This window comes from Platichthys flesus, chromosome 5 (assembly GCF_949316205.1).
Source record: "Platichthys flesus chromosome 5, fPlaFle2.1, whole genome shotgun sequence".
In the NCBI taxonomy this organism is placed as follows: Eukaryota; Metazoa; Chordata; class Actinopteri; order Pleuronectiformes; family Pleuronectidae; genus Platichthys; species Platichthys flesus.
In genome coordinates, this window is record NC_084949.1 from 21874132 (window position 1) to 21899859 (window position 25728).

Genomic DNA, 25728 nt, shown 5'->3' on the forward strand with positions numbered 1-25728 from the left:
CAGATGGTAGCGGAGGCTGAAAGGGAACAATGGTGTTTATTGAAGAAAAACTAGATGTATTTACTATATCAAGACACCCACCTCATGGTGTAAATATATTTGTTCTAATCTCCTTTTAATCCATATTTATCAAAGTTTTATTAAGCGTGTGTAAATTTAACACCATCCCTGCCCTCTGACCTCATCGTACCCTCCTCCTCCCAAAGGTCCCTGATGAGTCATTATGAGACATTTAATACTGCAAGACCACATAGTGTCTTGGTCATTGGCTATAAGTGATATGCTAAAATAAATTGTAGGATGGGCAGACAGCAGTGCACTGCAGGGAGCCTAAAATGGGCATAATGTGTCACTGTTTATTCTTACAAGAACACATTCTAAAAAGCTGTGACAGTTTAATTAAACAGTGTTTTGAATGCGTCCAACTCTCTGCTCTGTAATAAAAACAGTTATTCTTCATTTCATGATTTACTTACTGTTAAAATAGAATCATGCTGTATTTATTTTTTATTTGGACAAAAGAACAAACTGAACAAAGAAAAGAACATTTCTTATTTTGAATCACGGAGAGTAACAGAAATGGAAAACACTGAGAACTTAACAAATTAAACTAATCTTAGAGTATTAAGCATGCCCACTTTTTTTTAGTTTTTACAGCAAAGCTGATTGGGGATTTTCCAATTCATGTAGCCTCTGCAGTAGTAACTGTGCATTCACAGCTCCTGAGAGTTCCACGTTCTAATGGTCTATACATTTACTAATGTCGAATGTATTGCCAGGGACAGCAAATCACAGTGTGAGGGATTATAGGCATTTTAATATAGACTTTGCTTCTCACGTATCAAATCTCTGAAGGAATTTAAGTAGTTTCCATTAGGTGTTGTGCCATTAACAGCTTTCTTTGTAATGTTTTTTTTAACAACCGTAAACATAAATTTCCATCTGCCCAAGTCAATTAATCTGCCAGCCAAGGGTTATATATAGGACAAACTATAAAGATATCAACACCAACAGCTAAAAGCCTAACGTCAACCCATCAGCATATACTCTGAAGATATCATGTGACACACACTCCCTTTTCAGTACTTTCGAATAGACGGGCACCTGCTTAGAATGTAAACCTGAGTGACGTTTTGAATCCACTCCGGAATATAAAAAAACCCACATTATGCCTGAGAGGATGCTGAAGCGTGGCTTAAATACTGTTCCATGAATGTGAAACGATTGGCATGACCCCCGGGAAGGCGAGGGGGGGAGGGAGGGAGATTAAGCATCTTATTCTGGTAGCGCGAGACTACAGCTCACCTGAAGCCTTGGAACACGATTTGCCTTCATCTGAAACATGCAAAGACATGTACAGAAAGATGAACACCACATTTCAGTTTCTTTTTTTGCAGTTAAGCTTTCCACATGGATATCTAATTTTTTGTTTATCTGTCACACACGCATACAGAACGATGTATGCATATCATACTTACACCACATGAACATACCAAAGAAGGGTCCTCTACTAAACTGTTGAATCTTGTTTGACACATGCCTTGCTGCAGCTGTCACATTACAGTTCATGACCCTGTATGGACTCTCCAGGAACATACGCAGGACCTTTACACGTGTAACTAATCTGCAGATGAACTATCACCTACCATTGATTTCACATTCTGATTTTTGGAATGCTCCCACTCCAAAACCCTGTGGTCTCTCTCAGACACACCCTGCTCCTGCTCAGATTCCCTGCGCTCCAGTTTCAGCTCGTCTCATCACGCTCACACTGCTTCTGTGCGTGTAACATCTGCTCTCAGATTTCACTTCTGGTCTCAGGCTCTTCTTTCTTCTGCTCTCAGATTTCTCAGAAGTCTGTTATAATTCCTCCCAACCAATAAAACCTCAGGTGAGGTGCTGAGTAATGGAACTGCTCCTCTACTAAGGCTGGATAGTCCCCTTATGAAACCACACTGACATTTTTATCAAGATGTATTCCATGTATTCCACTCTTTCACTTTGTTATGGGGAAAAAATAATACATCCTGGATTCGCCCTTTTTCTCTCGATCCGTACCACAATCTAATTGGTTCTTTCTTTGCTCATGTGTCATCCTTCCACAGAGTTTCAGGGGAATCTATTTGATGTCATCAGGATTACGCAGAAAGCAACCAAACAAACCAATAGACCTTGGCAGACCTAATAAATGTCAATCAACTGTTTCAGCACCACGCCTAATTCCAAGCATTCAGGATCTACAGCTGAACAAGATGTGTACGTTCGACATCAAAGCCAGCTGGCCCGCGGACCAAGACCCTGACAAACTTATCTGACAGCTGTGTCAGATGGTGACAGACACGCAGGAGCAAATTCACACTACCTGCTATATTTAGGCCAATATAACCAAGGCCGTTATCTGAATCAAAGGCTCCGACAGGCATAGCATCCCAGGTATGACACATAATACAGGAAACAACTGGGATAGTTACGAGGGAAGTGCTCATCAACAACAATAATAAGACTTCCTCAGTAGGCAGTTTGCCATTGTCAGAGGGAATAAAGGGGGCAGTTTACAACTTAACAAATATGTGACAGCTTTAGTCATTACTATCTATAACAGCAAGGTCTGCATATCTGAGTTACATTGGGAAGTATTAACATTTAAAAAGTTATTTCCAAAGTCCTAAAAGTGCCAAAAAACATTCTCCTCACCATGTGGGTAACGAAAATAGTCCATTGCCGCAGGGTCAAGAGAATAAAGTCTAACTGCAATAATGTGATTCATGTAATTGTCAAATCAAATCTATCAGAACAACTTTGGACTAAGTGAGGCTTTTTGGTGCACAGATGCCTTCAGGTGAAGGAGTTCCCATCACGACCTGACTCACACTCAGAAAGAGTTAGAAGCTTAAAATGAATAAGTAAAAAGGCTTGTTTAACACTAGCTGATGCACATAATGTCCGTCTGTGACTAACAAATACTTTGAACATGACAACTGGGTTTTGTTTGGAATCAAACAGTTGCCCTCAGGAGTTGAGAATTGAACCTTCACCTGATGAAGTCAGTTTCATGCTTCCAGCGAAACAATTAATATAGTCTGCATTTTCAAACACTAATGAAAGATTTAAACAAATATATATATATATATATATATATATATATATATACACACACACTGCAGCCAACTTACTAATGAACAGAGACCTTTGTTACCTGGCTGTCTTGCATTTCCTGCCAAAGTTTATAGTCTGAGATACACAATCAAAGCGTCACTTGTACAGAAATGTGCTTTGTTAACAGAGTTCTGCCATTTTAAGAACTTAAATTCCATCTTTTGTGGACCCATGACACAGTGGAAAGGTGGCAAGGGTTTGTTGAAGACTTGTGTTTCAGGATAATAAACCTAATTCTTCCTATTGAAGACGTAGTCGCAGATTGTTGTGGACACTGTATGATTGTGTGGTGCAGTAACACATGTAAACCAAAAGGGGGAGCTATTGTTTTAAATATGTACCATGCCAGTGCAGAGAAGGGAAGTTTCAACATGTGGTGAGGTGATAATTATCAGTTTATCCATAGAACTGATTTCCCCCTGATTTTAGATGGCATCCAACTATGAAACTGGGTTGGTTTTCCATGTCCGTGTTAACTCTCCTCTCCGTCAACCCCATAAATTTGAGAAGAAATCATTTGTGGCAACAGAACGATGATCCCTGCTCAGTGGATAATGCACAGACGGGGTATACTCATGTTAATCCTGTAAAAAAAAATGGTCAAACAACTGCTTCTTACCTTCTTGTTGGAAGAGCTTTGGTGTGTACAACCAGAGTCCAGGTTGTTATTGGGGGTGGACACATTGTTCCTGAGAGAGGGAGACCGTAGCCCTTCTCCTTCCTCCTCCTCCTCCTCTTCTCTCCCACTCTCTGCTGAATGTTCAAAGTCATCACTGTCTTGGTCCATCTCTTCCTCGTCCTCATCCTCCTCCTCTTCCTCCTCCCCTTCTTCCCTCTCCTCTTCCTCCCCTCCCTGCTGCTGATCCCCTCCCTCTGTCCTCTCCTCCTCCTCCTCCTCCTCCTCTTGGTGGCTGCCGCTGTTGTTGTTCTCCTCCTCTTCCTCCTCCTCCTCTTCCTCCTCTTCGCCTCGCAGCCGCCTCTGCTCCGACTCCCACAGCCACCGGGCGCCTTTCTCCCTACCGTTCACTTCGTTTGGCGGGCCGTCCTCGCCATCTTCCCCTTCCTCGTCTCCGCGAGGGCCGTTGCTGGCTCCTGATTCGCTGGGCGCCCATGGTTGTTCTCTTCCACCGTCAACCTGGGATGTATCAGGCTGTGGAAAAAAAAAAAACTCTGATGACAAATATTGCCATTTTGATAACAGTACAAATCTTTCAGAGCATTTCCACTATCATATGACTTATTTACGACTTAATAATCCTCTTTCATTGAAGTTTATATTTCATATGCCTCTAAATCATGATCATATGTAACTTCTTGGATATCAGTTGTACTTACCCTCTGCTGCAGCTGCTCTTCCTCCTCTACTACCCTGTTCATATGCTCTTCCTCATCGCCCTCCTCGGCCGCCTGCTGGGGCGCCCGGGCTGTGGAGGAGGCGTTACCTCGCACTGCCGGACCCCCCGGCCCCCGACTCCGCCTGCTGCTGCTGCCCCCCGACAGCAGATCCTGGTTCATTTCCAAAAGCCAGCTTGCTACCTCCTGGACCTTCGCTAGGCTGTCTGAGGAGGAGAAGGGCTTGGCATTCTGCATCACACAAAAAACACAGAAGAGAAATGATTAAAATGTGATTGCTTTTGCCTTCAGGTTCTGAAGACAGTTAACTTCTGTATAATAGTGTAGATAAGCCTCATTCTGTTCTTTCCTTCACATTAAAAATAATGGGACATTCAACATTTGCTGTTAGAGACACGTGTGCTGCTCAGTAGCAAACAGATAAGACAGTTGGAGTGATTGTTTTGGCTTCCGGTCACACAGCAGCACTGGATCCGACTCACATCCGGATGGAAGAACAGAGTAGCCTTAGAGCTCGCATCCCAACTTAAAACAAAGCCAATAAATAAAGTCCAGTCCGTCAAATACATAATAATTCTTTGCTTGAATATCAGAATATTGTCCAATAAATATTCCTTAAGGTTTGGAAAGTGAAAGATATTTTGTTCATCTTCAAAATCTGCTATGTTGCTGGAATGCATTTAAATATTTTTATTTTAATGGAAAACCAACTGCATAAACAGTTTGCTTCTGTGATATATTGCATAATATGTGGAACTGAAAGACAGGCACCAGAGCTGTATCTACTATGAGACAGCCGTGCCTTCTAAAGCACCAGTCACAGACGCTGCACCACAGACAAGAATCCTGCTCCAGCAACAAGGGCTGTGCAATTAATCAAGGTATTATCAAAAACCTCCATAGGGACAGGTGCAATTTTCCAAAATGCAGGTTCAGCAAATTCAAATAAAATGTACAGTGTACAAGTGCTACAGAGCTGCAGTTACATCCAGATCATGTTCTCCAGATGTAAGAGAGGGTAGTTGTCTGGTACATGCCCCAGCAAAAATCTGGCAAATGTAAAAGTTGCTGGGATGAACCAGAGAGTAGAGCTTCTCATTTTGGCCGCACACCTCAGTGTCCATTCAATAGTCAACTCACCCCAGACAAAATGACATCATCACAACATCCATGTCATCACCTCAAGGGTACGCCATTAACTAAGTCGCGCCACAGCTCCTTAAAGGCGCAAGAGCAAAGCCACATAACAAGAGAGTCCCATAACCTCACAATATGCTGAACTCGAGCTAAACAAGCTTTAGTGAATCATGACCTTACATGGTCCGCTACACTATCATTGTTTCTCCCCCATCTAAACAAAAATGTGTTGTGATTGAATTTCTATCAAATCTATCACAACATAATTTGGTCCCCAGTTAATCTTAACTATAATAAATTAAGAATCCGCGTAATCTCCAGTGTTCGACATATAAGATGGCAAAATATTTTCCAAAGGCGTGCGTTCTTTGTCTGTTTCAGTGAAAAAACGATTGCTTTGACCTTGAGGAGGAAAAGTCAATGGTCCCTTTGTGAGGCTTCTCTCATCCTCTTTACAGCGTAGTCCCAATGCTGCGGTGGGAAGCATTAGACCGATCTCAAATTGCACAGCCCCCCGTAGGGAGTGCCAGTTCATGAGCTGAGAAGAGGAAGGCTATGAATAGCTAGAGTTGTCCCTGCCTTTTACCGGAATGACTGAGGTTCCGTAATTAGTTTCCTTAATACAGCATGAAACTTGTTTGTTGTCATAGTAGTTCAAACAATTGCGAGCAGTGCACAGAGGGAGAGAGAGAGGGAGAGGGAGACGCACGATAAAATCATGACACTGATGAAAAGGGACAGACATTAAACTCACTTGTGTGGTTATATTTTTTTTTCTGTGTTTTTTATTAATTAAAAAAATAGCAACAATAGCTTCAAATCAGCCGTTTTAAAATTGTATTTCCCTATTCATGCCGTTCTCATCATTCACCTTTCAGTCAAATATTTCCCCGGCTCAAAAAGGGCCACTCTACTGGGGGAGGCAAACCAAACACTTTACACCAGCAGCAGGGTCAATTAAACATAATGTTCTCTTCTAGAGCGGTTGAATGAGCAGTTAGTGCAGCGGATATAAGGAAAGATGAAAGCAAAAAAAAAATCCAGTAGCACTTGTAGTGATCAAAGACTGTGTACATGCACACACAGGCTTCATTCATCAGCCTCTATTCTTAGTCCTGCACGAGCAGGGAAGTGGAAGGAAATAGCGATAGGAAGCTGGGGAGCGCAGGTGTGAATTTGTGGATCCTGGTGCAATCAGGTGACACAGGTGCCCGGGAGATAGAGGGAAAGAAGGAACATAGAATCTAGATTTGTTTTCCTGCAGATTTCTAGATAACGATTAAAGACACATGCTTGATTTGAAGTCACAAAAACAGCTCAATTCATCTGTTTTTGAGTGCTTATTTGATAAACAAGAGCCAGCCTTTATTGGAGTGGATTAGCATCGTATAGTGGATTGTAAAACCGATAATTCTCTAATGAAAATGTTTGTATTATACTAGGATCTAATAATTAATGTCAAAGGGTTCACCGGTATTGAAAAGACTGGGCCCTGTCAGTGGGAATAAAAACAGTATGGTACAAGCTGGGGTACAATGTGAAGCAAAACAAAGCCAAGGAAACAAATATAGGACAACTTTCTCTATTAAAAATAACTGATTCTGTATTAAGTATTAAACAACTTTTTCAGCGATACCAGTGGCATTGTATTCTATTAAAAAGTTTTACTTCCTTTTTAAATTATTATGCCTCTGAATTAAATAAAAAATAACCCTAACCCTTTATCAACCAAGTCAGTGGCATTCCAAGTTAGACACCATCTCATTAATCGTGTCCTTAATCAATTTACTTGGTTGTTTACTGGCCAAAGGTTTTTTCCTTTTCTCGGAATAATAAGACGTATTGTATATAGACCAGCATTGATGGTGTGTTCCCAGCAGTCTGGCAACGCAACATACATCCAGACGGCCCCTGGAGAGGCTGCTGATGGGGAGGGGATGGGATTTCTTCAGAGTGGCGTGCCAAGTTGGCACTTCACAGATAAAGCCACAGCTGTGGCACACACAGACTTTACTTTAGCCTTGTGCACAGACTCAACATGGGGCACTTCAGCCGGAGTGGGCTTCTCTCGGGTGGACTTGGACAGAGTTCTCCACGTACTGTGATGCAATGGGATGCATCAGGTTGAGAAAGTCATTTTAACTGTACTGTGGACCTTCCTAATTTTAAGTGTCCTTGATTACTGTAGTGCTAATACTGCTAATGTGCAGATCCAGTTATTGCATGTTAATCCGGTTTGAATAGAAGTGTGAATAAAGCCCAACACGCAGGACTTGCACGTATTCGGTGGAGGCTTCAATTGAAATGCTTACATGTATTGTGAGGCTGGTGAACCTTGTGTTTGGTGATCTAGTTGTGGATTTAATTTCCTGTGTACCTTCTTTCTAGCATTGCATTGATAACAAACACGATTCATTATCACAAAAGCCAGTGTTCAGTTAGAAAGGGGGTGAAGAAGCAGCTCTCTCATTGCAGGCTGGGTTAACTTAGCTCTTATCCCAGCTCTCTTTCCCAGCTCTCTTTCTTTTAAGTAAGTACCACACAGCAACCGACAGACTGTTTTGAAGGTGACTACACCACTAATGGCTCACACAAGTCTGTGGTCTGCTTTTGCTTCTCTCACACACCAGGAGAAGCTAATGTTCCTCAACAGACTGTATCTGCACCTATCTTAATGTGTAACATTTTCATAGGTGCTCTTTTGTTACAGAGCAAAGCACTGGAGACACGCAAACTGCCACTGAAAAATTACTAACGATTCTTCAGTCTTGTTATTACTTATTATTTGTATACCTGCATATGCATAGATACAGAGGGAAGGTAGATAAGAGGTTGAGACAGTGCTAGGGGAAAAATAGAAGAGGAAAGGGAAAAAAGAAAGGAGAGCAGAAGAGGAAAGGGCAGAGAAAAAGAGACCAAACTACAAAAACACGCAAACATAGAAAGTCTGTGTAATTTTTCAGTTTGTCAGCCATTGGCTGAAACCACAATTTAAACCCAGAGTATTTCCCATTAATCATGTGCTCCAGTGCCTTAAATACCAGTTACAAGATTGCTGAGAAGGTAATGTTTCATGGACACCGAGAAGAAAACATCTGTGATCAAAGTTTGGGTTAATGGGGTGAGATGATTCTCTTATTATACCATTAACTGAGGTAATATTATACACTGAACTGATTCATGCCAAATAATTTACATAGCTTTCTGCTGATGAACCCCTAGCTGTTAATCAGTGATGTGCAAATTGAATATTTAAGTATCTATACCTCAGATTAAAATGCTTTCAAGGAGATTTTTGATGATAGACTGTGGAAACTAAGCATCTGGAGGCGGGGGGGGGGGGGGGGGGGGGTAAAGCATTCTCCAGCTGTGAGAAGATGAAACCTGACTTAAAGGAGGATCAATCGTTTCGAGGCTGCTGGAAACGTATATCACATAAACCTTGTTCGGAATAAGGAGGGGACTGTAGAGGACCATGCTGAAACCCCCCCAAATGGCAGCAATACATCACACCAATGTGACCTTAATAGAACAGTGGGAGAGCATGGAGAAAATATAGGCTGTTCACATAGTAACAGATATAGATGCGGGTGTATAGTCGCTCCACTTAGATTCTCAAATATTAACAGAGGGATGCGAGGGAAGACTGAGGAAACCAATTATAGTGTTCCCAAGCTAAATAACACCTTCTTCCTGGTCTGCCTTCTTAGTAACCGCAACCTGTGACACAATAGCAAATAGACTTATGAGGATTTTCTACTTTCTCACTCGGTGAAAAAGGAATTAGAGGAACCATTTCCTGGATTCCTAAAAATACACGTTTGTTGAAATCTTTGTGTATTCAGCTCGACGCTGGAGCCATTCATCAATGGCTCCGTTTCAAGCTGGTACCCTGTGATGTCTCAGAGGAGGAAAGTGAAACCTCAATTCCGGAGCTGCTCAAGAAAGGGGCATTCATTTCCACAGTCATTTCTACAGTGAAGCACTTCATCCTGTGACAATGCCTTTTCTGGAAGACAATGACTTGCCAAATTATTGGGCTGTTGCCCAATATTACATATTCCAAATCCTTTTCCTTTTTGGATTTCTGACATAACTCACAAGAGCACAAATCTTTTTTGTAACCAGGGGAATCAATCTCCTCTGCTGTGAAAATGGGAAGTCGCCAGCAGGGACAGTCAGTGGAAGCAAACTATTAAAACAGTCATGTGCATAACAAGCAATGAAACAGAGGGAACCCTAGAAGCTGGAGCCCTGAGGCAGAAGCCTGTGTTACAGGGAAGTCGCACTCTCATTCACACACACACACACACAGGCAAGTGCACACAAGCACCCACACAATCTTGTTTGGCTTTTATTTGTTCCATTAGAAAAAGCTTCTCCCGCTGAGGGGGGGGCAGCAATCACTGTAAACCACCGGCAGACTGAAGGCATCCATTTAAATGACTGCTAGCTGAAAGCAAGTCCACTGTTGTCAAGGCAGCCAGACACCCATTAAATCACCTGGTTCCATTAAAGAATCAATTACTGGTCTGCTCTCTCCCTGGTAGCACAATCTTATACGTGAGAGATTGTTTCGGACAAAAGACAAACTAGACTTCCGCACTCGGTTCTTTTATGCTGATATATTTGGGCCGATTTGTTTCCTGCATCTCACAAACCGCTGTGGCTGTGTCAGTGGATGCAGTCGCTCTGTTACCTTCGGTTGAGGTGGGCAGCCTGTGGCCAGTCGCTGCAGCTGCTCTGAAGTATGGCTGCAGGAGAGGAGATCTGAGCAGCAAGCCGTGCGGCCCAGCCTCTTCATCAGAGAGGAGATGAAGCTGCAGCCACAGCCACACATCAACTTGCTCATTAGTAGCCTGTCTATAGTCTGGGGTCACACACTAGTGTTGTGGGGGGAAAGCAAAAAAAAGAGGCTACAGAGCCGAAGCCACTTCCTTGGTCCCCGTCGGATTCCTCCAGTTGTCTTCACCGCTAACGGCTCTTCAGTGATGTATTCCACATGGTGCAGCTGATCCACAGGTACTGCGTCGCAGAGAACAGGTCGCTCTTATCTACAGTCAACATAACACCGATTCTGACGCTCACCTTAATCCACAGTGGGGGCACTCGACTTGGTAAGTACAGTTTGTCGGTGCGTTTCCCCACGAGATTGCTTTCCACTTACTCCACTCCCTCTGCTGTACTTCAGTCTCTGTAGCTTACTCCCCCGTTTGCCAAGCAGCTTTTCCTGATTCTGCAAATAATACACAGGATTCTGTGTCTGCCAGCCGTCCCTCTCGTCTCGCTCGATTACCCTTCTGTTTCTTTCCTCTCCCGCAACTGCCTTCGGCTGCTGTGCAATGAGGATGCTATCCCCCGTCAAAGCCACTGTCACCACTGTACACCCTCCTCCTTTTCCTGCTCGTCCAGCACCACCGCGACTCGCAGCTCCAGTGGTAAACCACTCAGACTGAGCTTCTCCAACTTGCCGATAAAAGTGCTTCACTCATGTGAAATTCAAGCCCTCTAGATTTGCCATTAATTGAGGAAGCAATAAATAGAATATCAAGAAATCGCTGTATGCACCAGTAGGACAGATAAACAGGATGCAGCGGGGGAAGGCTCAAGGGAAAGCATTGGAGAAAAGCTGAAGAAAGGATTATCATGGTAATCTAAGATGCTGTAATGATCTTTGTTATAACCAGTTAAATAAAATGTAAAATTATAATATGTAACTATTTCACTCAATGATCAAAAAATACAAAATAAACAATGGTATTTGTAGTTAGCAAGCTTTTCTGATAAACTAGAGCACTTCATATTTTTGTGCCTGCAGCTCGAATGTCTGATTATTTACAGTTGAAACATCTGCAATCCAAGTGCATCCTTCCTAATTCCCTCGTGTGTCAACATCTGTCCCTGCTTCAGTGGGACCACACATTGTCTGCACAGCTCTTTAACCTTATGAGCTCAGCGACGCGTGGGCACAAAGTGAACATCGTGTTGTGCACAAGCTAATAGTTAGAGTTGATGAAGCCAGACGGCCAGCAGGGAGAGATAGCCGCTCTGCAAAGATAGGATGACAAATGCTGAGAATGAACCCTCTGTTAAAGGAACGGCAGCAGCTTGATATTAATAGTGCGTATACAAAGTAGCATCAAGTGATTGTTTAAGTGAATTATTAGGTGGGAACATTATGTAAGGACACACATGTCAGAGTCAGACAATCCAGGCATCTTCCTGAATTTTTCCTGCCAACCCTGGAAAATGTCAGGGAAATGAGCCCAAGTGAGATCCAGCAGGAAAATGACCTGAAATTAAACAGCATACAAGGACGTCTGGAACACCCAACGGCCAAATAGGTGTTTGAAAAACTTGTACGGAGCGAAACTAAATATCTGAAGTTGTGAGTTTTGGGGAATTATAAGATTATCCGATAAATCAATAGTAGTGAGCTGGGATTTATTATTGTTTTTGTGACTCTGGTTATTATGCAGGATTGTTATGAATCGATACAGACAACAATAAATCAATCTGAATCTTGACAGATGCATTAGATGAAGCAACAATTTTCTCTCATCATTTTCATCGTTATATTTTTATGTGAGATATGTTTACGTGAACCACGACGGCTGACATTGTGACGAGTACGTTTCTAAACAGCTTCATTCATCACTTGTCTTTTAAACATCAGTCTACATCTCAAATGTGCAACAAGTGAATCAAGCTGGTGGGGGAAAAAAGGAAAACACCAGAAGAGAACAGCAATAAGTAAACATTCAACTTTTCCCGTCACCCTATAGAGATTATTATCTCACTTTAATGATAGACATCAACAATTTGTGGTATTCTGTGTCTCGAGCAGATACGCCTCGTCTGTTTTCAATGCTCTGAACAAACATTGGTCCATTAACCTCCATAAGAGATTCACACTGAGATCACATTCAAATTCATCACCTATAAATCTGGTTTCATGTTTGAATACACCCTTTAACAGGCCTATAAAGTGTGTATCCACAGACAATAGTTAACCATCTCTGGACCGGTGTCCACCCTGTACAGTTATTCATTTAATGATGCAAAGCGATTCGCTCAACAAAAAAAAAAAAATCATCTTCCATTACTTTCCTTTTAGGTGGTTATTCGAAAACTGGCAAGAACCATTATTGTTCCATCAGATAACCCGGGTGAGGCCCATCGTGCTTCGCTGTGCAGCTGTGACCACCTGCCAAATGCGTTCAACATGAAAGGTGGAGGGAAGGATAATGATGAAGCACTTTAAAGCTCTTCTGTGCGCTCACTCACCGGTGCGTCTTTGTGCTGTTGATGGGAGTGCTACTAAATGTGTCACCTCCCTGTGATTCATTGCAACAGAGATTTCCTCAAATACCAGTCTGCTATCTCCCTGGAACAAACAACACATCAGGAGAGAAATTGAGCGAGTCGAACACAGAGAGCCCTATCTGTGATCTCCAAAAACAATCTATAAAAGGAAAGTGTAGCACTGTAAACCCCGGAGAGGGACAGATAGTAGCTTTAATACTTAAAAAAACAAGCACCAACCTTCCCCTAATGTACACAGCGGTTTACACTAAAGCCAAACAGGACAGTTCTGCTTTATCTGAAATCACATTTACAGATTTCTTCTTTTCTTTGCCGGGACCCATTAGACAGGGCAGGGTGAAAGGGTGCCCTGTTCATTATTTATGAATATTGCGTTTCACTGTGTCAGCTCACTGCTTCACTATTGATCCATACAGCGGAGACTCATGGCACCATAACGGAAGGTTTCAGACGAACGACAAGGTGTACACACACAGAAGCACACAGACACAGAAGCACACACACACGCTGCAATGGTACATGACTATCTTTCTATTTTTAAAAGCACGAGTAAATAACTACACAATTCTCCAGAGCGTACACATAACTAATATTTAGCAATACGTTAACTGAGAAAAGGCTTTACTGATCAATAATGTGCTCTTTAATAATCTCTGCTGTTTCTCCAACTCAATGAGCAGAAGCATTGGATGAAACTATTGATTCGTTTACAGGGAGGGAAGTAGGTTGAGTCCATTTAACATTAATATCATGTTTTTTAAATCTATTACAGGTTTAAGTGGATATGCAAGTGAACTGTGTACATGGAAGCAGAGATTTGAAAGTAACAATTATTAGTATAGGTCATAATAGGTAATACAGCAGCCTTAAGGTGATTACAACTAGAACCACAAACCACATCAACCTATCCTCTGGATGATGATAACCGTGCTCATCACAGTCAATAACAGTGTTCCTGGCAAAGAAACAGCTGTGTCACAGTTTCATCTTCCCCATGGTGGAACTGAATGTGGCATCACTACACCACATACTGATCCCATCATGCTGTAGTCTAACTTAACATCTCATTTCTGTGATCAACACCTGTAGAAGCTACATGGTGTTTTTCACCATAAAGCCCATTCATAGCATAGTGTCATTCGCCAAATGATACATGATCTGTATTCTCAGCCATCAAATCCATATTGAATGGGGATTATAATAACTTGACTTTTACCTTCAAATCAAAAAGAAAACAGATGCCCAACGTCGACGTATTTTGTTTGTGTATTCAGGGTTAATTTAAATTTGAAATATGTATCTCAGAGATCTGTGTTTACAGCCTGAAAAAAGACAGAGCTGCAGCCACTCTGTTATAGAATGAGAAAAGGAAGGTAATATGACAAAGAATCTCATTTAATGAGGAACTCAACAGGCCTAGCAAGGCAATCTCTGTAATTGGGAAGCAGAGAATGCAAAAAGGAGTGAAATACTAATCCCTCTTTAACATCCTCCTCTAAATCCATTTACAACATTTTGTAATATACTATAACTAACAAACGCGATATGTGCATTAAAAAAAAGCAGATGGTTGAAAGTCAATATTCTGGTTTCTGCAGTTGACAAATTGTTGTTTACACAAGAAAGATTGAGCATTACTCGTAACTTCTTCTACCTAAAGGAGTTGATTAGGAATATAAATGAATGTATCGTATAAACAATGAAAATCCTCAGCATGCCCATACTGTAGAACTGATCTTGCAGGTTCCCTCTGACTAGGCTGCACTCTAGTGGGCACAGGCAGAAACCTCATGCAGGATTGTAACCATCCTCTGTCTCAGAGGAAAAAGTCTGTTGGTGGAATAATTGACATTATTTGATCCATGAAAGGCATCAGCATGTTCTGATTATGATGTCAATCTTGTGAGCAGATGATTTTTTTGCAGTAGTAGCTTAATTCATTCATCTAGTGAGTCTCATTGGGTTAATTTAGGGATGTGATCAAGTGTTACCTATCCATGTGTAAACAACACACGTCACATGACTTGATAATGATCCGACCTCATCTCTCAACACAGAGTCGCAACATTAAGTTGCCCAAAGATGATTTTCTACTTAAGTTGTCAGTCGGTCATGGTTCATTTAATAACTGCTAACAACACAATCTCACATAGAGAACAACTGTTCTTCTTTAGTGTAGACAAGTCAATGATTTGTTTAAAGAAGATACAGACGCCACATTCACTACAGACAGTTATCCATCATTAATTTATGATCGGACTTGAGATCATTTGACAAACATGACGTTGATCCAGAGCTTAAAAAATCTGAAATGAAAGTAAAGTTTTTCAAACTCACCGGACTTCTCAAATGTGCATCAGCAGCAATTTATCCCCCCCCTTCAGCTGTGTGTTTGCTCATCTCGGGAGCAGGCAAAAGGCTGTTCTGAATTATTTACAAAGAATGAGTGGGTGAGAGGTGTGGGACCGATTAGGGAGTGACACAGAGGATAGTTAAATCTCAGTCCCTTTCACTGACCTGCTTAGGAAGCAGTTTCCAATTCAAATTTCATAGGACCTTTTCAAGAAACGATAACGGTGCACTTCTCCCCACATGAATCCAGCAGCAAGCCAGTAATTTTTCATTAGACCCCATTCTTCTGTTCCTTTATATGTCGACCCAAAAGAGCTAAATCTCCTTCAAACTGCAGCACCACGCAGACAGCTTCTATGATAGCACTTATACCCAAGTGCTTTGTTTTCTAGATTAAACACGGGGACCTGGTTATATTTATCTTTTCAGTCTCATGCTCGCAACAGGACAGTTTCCCATTGAGCAGACAATGTCATCATTCATAGACAAAGGTCACGTCTTGCTCGATTATGGCTGATTATACAGAGCAGTCATACAATCATTATTACCGAGGTAATGACCACATGTCTAGTGACTCTTTAGCAGCAGCTTGTGTCCTTTGAAACGCACTGAGAGGCTGCGTGATGCAGACAACCATCTCACACAAATAACTCATTAACGTTTTGCCAGAGGACGCCCTGTTGAGTATTCAAGTCCGGAGATAAAAGGGAGATGACACTGGGATACAAATAAGGAAGTTACACTTTATGAAAATTCAATCTTACAACCTTCATCTAAATTATTCAAACTCCATATCATATGTACTTTATTCCAGTTGACGGGACCGGGGTTTTAGGTGAGAGACAGTTTTAACATGTTGACATTCGAGTGCCCGTCCGCACTTTAAAAATGCAGCAGTGAGCTAAGCGCAGGTTCTGCTACGTGATATCACTTTACCTCTAATTCAACGGCGCGTGCCTGGAATGAATTATTCAGGACTTGCGCCACACTCTTGGGCATTGAGACAGAACCCCCCCACACACACACACACACACTAACATACATACACACACACACTCTCACAGGACTGAGCACTGAATACACCACAAACACATTAGGCAGTCGTTTGTAATAAACACATGCATCACACCCCCGACTGTGCGAAAATGTGGGTTACTGTGCCTACAGATGTCCACACACTACCCTACAAACGTGAAGCTATATGTCAGTCAACTTGTGCTGCAGCTATTCACATCAATTCTCACTTCCCCACGAACTTCAGCAGATGACCCAGCACGCACCTTGTTGGCCTCTTAGAACATTCACCTCCTGTTTGCTCACAACAACGTGAACAACTTCCACTGTGTCTCGTGCGGAAGTGTGAACAGTCGGCTTCCTGCCCGAGATGCTGACAATGAAAACACAGGGCGGGGCCTTCCGTACCTCGACCAGTGCGATAATTCTCTTGTCCTTGATCTCGGAGGCATTTTTTTTTTTTTTTCAACAGTGTTGTTATATGACACGTGGTTTACACATCTTTAAAACAGGAAGCTGAAGCAGATCAGGTTCTCTGATGTGCAACATGTCACAAGGGTTTTGTTACGGCAATGCTTTTTCAGCTGTTTACTTTTGACCTTGTGCGTCTCAATTCTTTTTAGTAAAATAAAAACAGCCGTATTTAAAACAAGAGCAAAACGTTGAAGAACACATGATAAATAAAGGGGATAGTGAAACTTCATGCTGTGAACTCTGAGACAGTTAAAAATATGAATCAGCAAGTATTTTGATAATAAAATATTAGATTCATTTTTTTCTGTTATATCACTTTTTGTGATATCTAATAAACTGTAGGATTTATGAGTCAATCGAGGAAATAGAGCAGATTACTTATTGATTTTAGAAAATTTGCAGTGGAGCAAAGGGAAACACAAGAGTTTGCAAAATGGGGATTTCTAACAATAATAAACATTTTACATCAAGAAGGAAAATGCCTTCACACCTGCTCCTAAAACATGAAAACCAAGACTTGACAAATCCTCCGTAATGAATTGAGATGGGTGTAAAATCTCAGACTGTGTCAATTTGTCATTATAGTGCTGTTCCTATTCTTCATTATTTTCATCTCTTCCTGTCGTTTACTTTCGTTCCGAGCCCTTCCTGTAAAGCACTTGAATTAATATCGCAGTTAGATACATGATAAGGTTTTCAGCATTATTAAAACTCCAATTTCCTACAGGAAATAATAAAAATAACTCATGTTCGCTGGCTGATGACATGGTTGAGCGGGAATACAGTCACTGGATAACAGTCACATGGGAGATGTGTTGCTAGGAATCCACTGGGTTCAAGCTGAAATCCACTCAGCTGTTGACCACACCCAACAACCAACAGTCACCTGACAGATTATTTTGTCTCTCAATGAATGCAGAAGTACTGGTCAATGTGTCCAACAGTCAGGCCTATATGTCGCTTTTCACCTTTAAATGGAGGAGACGCACATATTTGCATCCTCGCGACAACAGTGTCCTTGTTTGCTTTGTTCATTGTTTGTCTTTCAGGGTTTAACACAGTATGCCAACACAACGCTGTTCACAAGCAGAAGCGATACTATATAACCTGTTCTTTGAACAATACACACGATTAGAGCTAAGGAGAACTGAGAAAGGAGCCTGGTAAATGGCTGTTGCACATCTGTTGAATATTTTGATCCAAACATGCAAACAAGGCTTCACCAAGATTCAACGTGTATGTTGTCTGTTAACAATGCAGATGTACTCTCGACCAGTCAAACGACCACAGACCTCACTGGTCTGTATGTAAACGTATGCGATAAGCATTCCATGGAGCACAAGCCACAAAGACAAACACAGTTCATACAGCTGCGGCGTTTACTTACAGTTCTCTCTGTCTGCCTTTTGTTCAAGCCACAATTGGTCTTCTCCACTCCAGGTCCTAGTCTATGGGTTGATTCTTTCTGTGGACAAAGAGCGAGAAGGAGCTGTCAGTGCAGTGATCTCAGAGGTCGTCCAAGAGTTAACCAGCCGTGGGGCCATCTGGAACCCGAGAGGAGAAGGCTGGAGGGCCGGAGAAGTGAGATAAGAGCACTGGGATTTTCACAGTTCATCCTCGGAAACCAAGACCGAACACGCCAGTTCTTCCAAAGGTTTGCCAAAGAAACTATACAACGGAGCTATTCAACAACCTGGCACCACGTACGACACCTGCATCGGCATGCAGCAGTGAGTCAGTGCCGTAGATGTGTCACTTCCTGCTGTCGGGTCTGATGGGAAGAGAACAGGAGGCAGCTGATGACAAACCAGTGCAAAGCTAACAGCATTAATGCTCATATGAAAATTAAATTTGAAATTGTCACCTTTTTGGTAAAGAAATGTCAGTGTTGGAGCAGCAGAAGTAATCTTCACAGGTGTGAACTTTTCCACAACAATAGATCCATGTGAAATATTAAAACTTATACGTACAAAATAAATTTGCCCTAAAGTGATCAACTAATTTCTGTACCTTAAGATCGAACAGGTCCTACTATATACACACAAAGGTGTTTTCCTGTGATAGACTGAGCGGTTGGTTTTGCGCAAGCGAGGAATTGGCTTGTGCGGAGAGAATAGGATTTCTGAGTTGACGTAAACAAAACTGGATATGCACATCGAGCTCTGGGAAACGGACAGATGCCCAGACAGGCGATGCAGCTGTTTGACATTTGATAATCGTGAGACAGAAAGATGCTCGACAGATAGAAAATGTTAGAATTCAACTGTCAGAGATCGAAAGTATGTTAACTCGATTCTCAACAAAGTGGAGGATTAAAGAAGCAAAGACTCACTTCATTATTTGTTGTAAGGATGTTGGATAAAAGCTACTGGTGGAGGCTTCCAGATGTGAAGAAGAGGTTTGCTACCAACAAAAGCAAAGAGTGTGTTCATGACAAAAGTAGATGTTGGCCTTTTTAAGATGAGTGTAAAACCAAATCAAAATTCAACACAGACATTATGCAGTAAATTGAAGTGAGGTGGTCTCAAAGTTTCGTTTCCCACTGCATATTAGCTAAATGAACACTAAATTAGGAAAACTAAAAAATAATTAAGTATTTTCATCGTCTGTTTAAAGCCCTGTAGCGTTAATAAGCCACTAACTATGCACCTGACATAATGTACGGTTGTGGATATTCTCATTGAAATGCATTATATTTTTCATTTAATATATCTTTGAGGTCGGTTTGCCTTTCACGTATGAAGAACAGCGGGAGATACCCTGGGTCAGACCTGTTCACAACAACATTCAGTTCATTTTTCTGCCATTTTCATGCTTTATTCATATGCTCACTCAGAAGAATACAAAAAACTACATCTCCTGTGTTTAAAAAACTTAAATAAAAGAGCAAAATCTGGATACAGGTTTCCTACGCAGGTAGATGTTGGTGGATCACGCCCTATAGCCACAGTAACTCTGATTTGACGTAAATCATACCCCTCTCTCCTTCTCCGTACTATGTATTTAGTTATCATCTGATGAGGGCACACTCCCAAAAGTCAAATAAAAAATATCTGCCTCCAAATTAAACGGGGGAGATGAAAGAAAGAATATATCCTGTGATATATGCACAACCCTATTGAGTTTTCTTTCCACTATCCTGTTCTCAACAAGGATCCAGACATCTGCCGCTTCTCTTTTGCCGTGTCTGCAACTCAACTCCTGTGTTCAGAAACTAAATAAGCCATCTTAAAACGTCTTTACCAGTACAACTGACCCACAGCTTTCTAGGAAAGGTTGAGAATGTTACTGAGAGGCCTTTGTGCGAGCCCAACACATGGATGCCTCCATCTTCAAACTGGGTCGGCTGTATCTGGAAGTTCCAAATAAAACGAGTCCACGTGGAGGAATGCAACTGCAGGCTTTTCTGGCCTCAGTTCAGTTTGAGGAACTCTGGTTTAAGTATGAGGGCTAAGAACATCTTCAGGAAAAAACGAATTGTCCTCAGTTAGAAACTGAAACTCGTTTAAAAGGGAAAACAAAAATATAAAAGAATGTAGGACTGTAATGATCCCACACTAGGGAAATTGACAATATTTGGTTTTATTGAAGAGAAAGCAGTAATAGTAGGCTTTAACTTAAATCAATTCTCTAATGGCTTAAAGCAAATTGTATTAAAAATAAGCATTTAACTCATAACAACATACTTTACCTCATTATTTTATAGCATGGCCTAAACTCCTGTTATTTTATCATAAAAGGTTGCACAACAAAAATAACTGGGAGCTGTGCCAAAATACCATTAAAATACTAAACGGAAGCATAATAGCAATCTGTTTAGAGAATTAAGGTCCTCTTAAGAAAAGTTAATTTGGGAAATATTGGAAGAATCATTAAAATGTGAAACTGCAGTAAGAGACATTTCCAGCATCATGTGAATGAAATAAGAGCCTGTACATATTACATCCTGGGCTTTACTCAATATGTCGGAGGGTGCACACTGAAACGTAATCAGGGGTCACTCCTCCAGGTTAAACAGGATGCTGTGTGTAATCCACATGGGTCACATAATAGATGCAATACTTTCCACTGCGAGCCTAATGTGCCAAACATCTATACTGTGGTTAATAAACCGTTATTCCAACATAGTCAGACGGCCCGAGGAGTGTCTCAAGAATGATTCTTTATTCCGGTTGCAGGTGTGAACTTTGAGCCCGGTCTGACCGACATGTTCTCACACAGCAGAGCTGGAGCGTCTCACAGATTAATAATACAACAGGCCGAGTCTCGTCACGTTGGATCTACTGCTAAGACGTGACTCATTCTGTAGTTTGTCAGCATCAAGCTTCAGCTTCCAGCTCTGTGGTTTTAAGTGACAGCATCATTCAGGAAGTTTCTTTGAATGAAAACCACAGGCGCAAAAAATATAGAGGCCAAGAGCAGGCGAAGAATGTGTCCACTTCATAGGCGAACTATGCTTGGATGATGTGCTGGTGAAAAGCAATTCACTTAGCCAACCACACGGTATCAAATTTGCTCATATAGCCTGCTAATGACTTCCTTTTAATATGCAGGCTGAGATGGTTAAAGCTGCGCTACAGTCAGCAAACTGTCTGGAGCAGCTGCGAACTAGCAAGCGCTACAGAGAGTGTGAAAGACACTTCATAAATCAGTGCTGGAATGCAGCCTCATTTCCTCCGTGACCCCACCTACTCAACAGCTTCTTCCTCCGAGTCCTGGACCTTTCTGCGGCAAGCAGCCGAGACCTGAACATCCCAATCGTGACACAATCCACAGCTGCGAGTCCCATCAGTTGAAAAACATTTGTATTTCTCCTTCAGAACACTAGCTCACATCTCAATCACGCAGAGCAGACGTTACCAAACAAAACAGTAACTAATGAGAGGAGGCAGAATAAATGAGACGGCATGTTTCGGGGACATTGTTGATTCAGAGCTGATTAATGTTATTACAACAAAGAAAATCCCTTTCATGCTTTTGCAGATATTTTGATATCAAGCCAATTTCCCTCCCCCCCTTCGGTCATCAAGATAGATGCATAGTGATCTAAATAGGTAGGTTAACATCCAACTACTATATGGACATGAAACCCTGAATGGAAACGCTGATATCCAATTTCACCAAAACTTGGCTGAAGAGGAAGAGTTGGCGCATCAAATAAAAGATGCCACAAAGCTCAATGGAACCAGACAGTGACTCAACTGTGACGTTCAGGAACATCACCTTATTCTGCTGCTCTAAGAATAACTGTGGCAGATACAAAGCATCACATGTGTGGAGCCACGTAGAGAAACAAACATTTATATATTTCCATCATTAAGAGTTTGAATCCACAGAGTTTACTCAAATCATGGAAGTGGACGCAAAAACAATATTTCTAACCTTTTGCAAATTATCTGGAAAATCTGTTGACATTTTCACAACCTGTGGAACTCGGGGTCAGGACCCCCCGGGGCCATCACAAGACACAGAAGGGTTGCAGGAGGATTTTCTGAAGTCAAATACGATCCAGACAAAAAAAGAGTTTCGCAACATGTTTGCCACAAATGGGGGTTGCAAGTATCTGCCACTGTTATTTTAGGGGTCTAGGGCTTAAGAGTTTGAATGAATTGTTGGGTCATCTTTGCAAAGTAAAAGTAAACTTTAGAGTCTCACACTAAACTGGTTAGACAGGGATGTCCCTGACCGACTGAACTCAAACCCTCCAAAACAGACGCACAAATTGGACACACATCAGTATGGACACTAAATATGTTTTCTTGATATATTAATAAATAAAACACTGTAGGGATAAGTTTCTATGTTAAGCATTGCATATTTGATTTGATATTTTGCCTCGGGCCTAATTTGCATCTCATCAACATTCAGCCGGCAGATCCGATGTTACATTAATGCTCCAACACTAATGCTCAGATGAAAAACTACTGAGTGGGAACCGGATATCTGGATCTGACCTTTGGTTTATTTCACAGGAAACTGGGGCAGACTTAAATGCATTTTAAACGCAGATCATAATAAAGCAGTGGTAGGTAGTTTATTGTGAATATCTATGAGTAAATTGGCATAATCTTTTTGCAGCAACTTAAATGTGATGGACCAAAGTACTACAGCCAAATAAATACCAACAAGTGGCTCATTCTGTTCATCCTTTCTACTGTTCGACAACTGCATTTAAATCCTTATTCAATTTGAATGCACATTTAGGCCTGGGGTCCAACAGCACACTGGAAATTGTAGCCAGATATTTCCCCAGAAGAAGAAAGAAATATATTAGAGAACTACCAACATCAGCAAACGGTTTCGTATAAAACACAGAAGGAGCCAAACCTGTCACCCACGGGACCGCGTGGGGGCTCCGGGAAAGCTTGCCGATGCTTGGGGGGGTGCACTTTGTTATCTGCAGTGCCGCAGACCTTCCCCTTTGAAGTGTCGCCGAGCCACCGACTGAACCGGGGGCAGTGAAAGGTGGCCAGTGGCAGTCTAGAGAAAATGAAGAGAAAGCAACAAAAGTTAGAAAAACCACGCAGGCTACAAAAGACAGAGACATCAGCAGCGGAGCCATAAACAAGACATGCCTGTTAACTTTCATTCTGACAGGCAGAAATAAAAATACACCTCAGAGACCATTGACAGTTACTTTGTTTGGAGGAGAGCGAAAACTTTTGGGGTCGCAGCACACACACTGTCATTGTTTGTCTCCATCTTTTCACATCTTGTTTACAGAGGCAGAGTAATGGGGAAAGCATATGGCGACCATGTGTTGGAGGACGAGCCGCTGCACAGGGAGCGGTTGTACAAGACGCACAATCTGATGGCGAAAGTGAAGAAAGTGAACTGACAGACTGTTTCGCCTGCTCCCGCCGCTCACTGCAACTCTCCCTCAAGGATAATCCTCTCTAATAGACTTAACGGCACTTTAACTGAGCTGCCAGCTGCCTGCGTCCCCGGTGGAAAGCCGACCCGGTCAGGTCTGAGGGAGGATATCCTACCATGACAATGCAACACATTCCTATGAACACCTTCAGTTCTTTATCACACTTACTGTATTCATTTCCAAATGATCATCCGTCCTACTTACTGCCAACTTTCATCTAAATATAGACCAGGCAAAAGAAAACAATATTCGTGTAGATATCATTATTGAATTTGCCTTCAACGAGGTAAGAAGAAATCAGATCAAAATTAGCCTCAATGTATTTTGGATGCATTCAGATCAGATCTCAAAGAAGAAATTAATTAGTAAAAATATTGGTTTTAATATTTATCGAATATTAAAACCATGATAAAGAATTCATTAATTTCTACGCCACTCTTTTAGCAAACACTGATGGTTTAGGAATAGCTTTAGGTTATTGACTGTTGGTCGAACAAAACAAAATATGTGACGCTTGGATTTCAGTCACTTCAAATTATTGATTTACCCGAGAAAATAAGTGGCAGATTAAAACAAGAATGATATCGACCACTTGGAGGTAGTGGAAAATACATTATCACTTATCATCACCTCTGTGTTTGGAGACGGTTGCTCAGGTAAAACAGTGAGGGAGCAACGTTTCATTCATCTGAAGTAATGGTTCCAGTTGGTTTCACTGACTAAAGCTGTCTTCTGTGAACTAAACTGACAGTATGAGAGAACCAGAACAGTGAAGTTGAAGGCAGTAGAGGTAAACAATGAACCTGTTACAAAGGTCAGTGAAGTCACGGGGAAGCAGCAGATGAAGGTGATGATTATTTGAGGGGTCACCTTTCGCCTTCAGATTCAACAAATTATAACTTCTACCAACAAACACGTGTTTTGTGAAGCCACAGTGACCTTGACCTTTGATCCCCCCAAATTTTAGTTAATCCAGGTGAATAGTTTGGCCAAATCTGACAGAAATCTCAAGGCATTGTAGTTTTGTGAGGCTGTTGTGTTCTTTGACCTTCAACTACCAAATCTTTTTTTTAGATTCAAGTTAACTTCTAAAATCCAAAAGGAATTCCCTCAAGATGTTTGAGTTCACGAGAAAAGGACGGAGACATAATGCTTCTGACCACTGGCTGTTGCAGAGGTATAGAAATACAGATTATTCCCATTTTTAAGCTGCCAACTTGATCACTTCCCACAAGATGCATCTTTTATTAACAGTAAATGTGAACCGAGCTTCAGCGGTATCACCAGGCGCACACACACACTACCTACTATAATTTTTTGATAAACTGTAAATAATTCATCTAGAGGAATGAGAATGTGGGCCAGAGAACCGTGATCCACATATATCTCGGAATTAGCAAACGCAAGAACATTTCCTACAAAACATTTCACTTAATAGAACGTTTTCTATCTTCAAACAGACTAATTACAGAGTTTAAGACTTAATTGCCAAAAATTGTTAGGTTGCTTTGTAAACTGTGTTATTATACATTCCCATCAAAAGACGGACCTATCATTATTTCAGTCACTGGCACCATTAATCACATTTAGTCATCCTGACAAGTTTTTGGAAACAATATGAAAGGGAGTTTGCCAACTGGTTTTCCTGCGTGACAAGGACCAGACAAGGAGAGCAATGCTACAGGGACTTTTTCATGAATTTGTAAATTAATAATTAGGTCAGGGTCTCTTCATCCTTGTCAAGAGGACAGAGACTCGCAGGTTTTCCTTCCAGGGATCTCATCTGGAACTCATTTAGTCCCATGATCTGGTTTATTGCATTGGCAGAATCTGAAAAACTAGGACTACTACAAAGCTTTGGATAATGGAATGTGATTTTAGAAGCCAAGTGGTGTTTGGTTTTAAGAATTCAAGGTATTTTTGATACATCTCTTTCTGTTAAGTCCAACAGATAATCAAATGCATTGCAGATCTGTACACAATTTCTCAGATAGCGAGTGTTGCTACCAACAGAGAAATCTGCTTAACTAAATTCAATCCAC

At 41.5% G+C, this 25728-nt stretch overlaps 1 protein-coding gene across 3 annotated transcripts in view; it reads right to left on the bottom strand.

Annotated features, from left to right (window-relative positions):
• The window catches only part of fbxw7 (F-box and WD repeat domain containing 7), a 97901-nt gene that overhangs the window by 63446 nt on the left and 8727 nt on the right, over positions 1-25728 (bottom strand). For 2 of the 3 annotated variants that reach the window (XM_062387748.1, XM_062387749.1), the window contains 4 exons: positions 23140-23292; positions 18200-18277; positions 4492-4740; positions 3776-4306 (listed from right to left, as the gene is read on the bottom strand). In XM_062387748.1, the coding sequence (XP_062243732.1) occupies positions 3776-4306; positions 4492-4671 (711 nt within the window). In that variant the 5' untranslated portion in view covers positions 4672-4740; positions 18200-18277; positions 23140-23292. The remainder of the gene's footprint in view (positions 1-3775; positions 4307-4491; positions 4741-18199; positions 18278-23139; positions 23293-25728) is intronic. The other variant, XM_062387746.1, reaches the window with a different exon arrangement.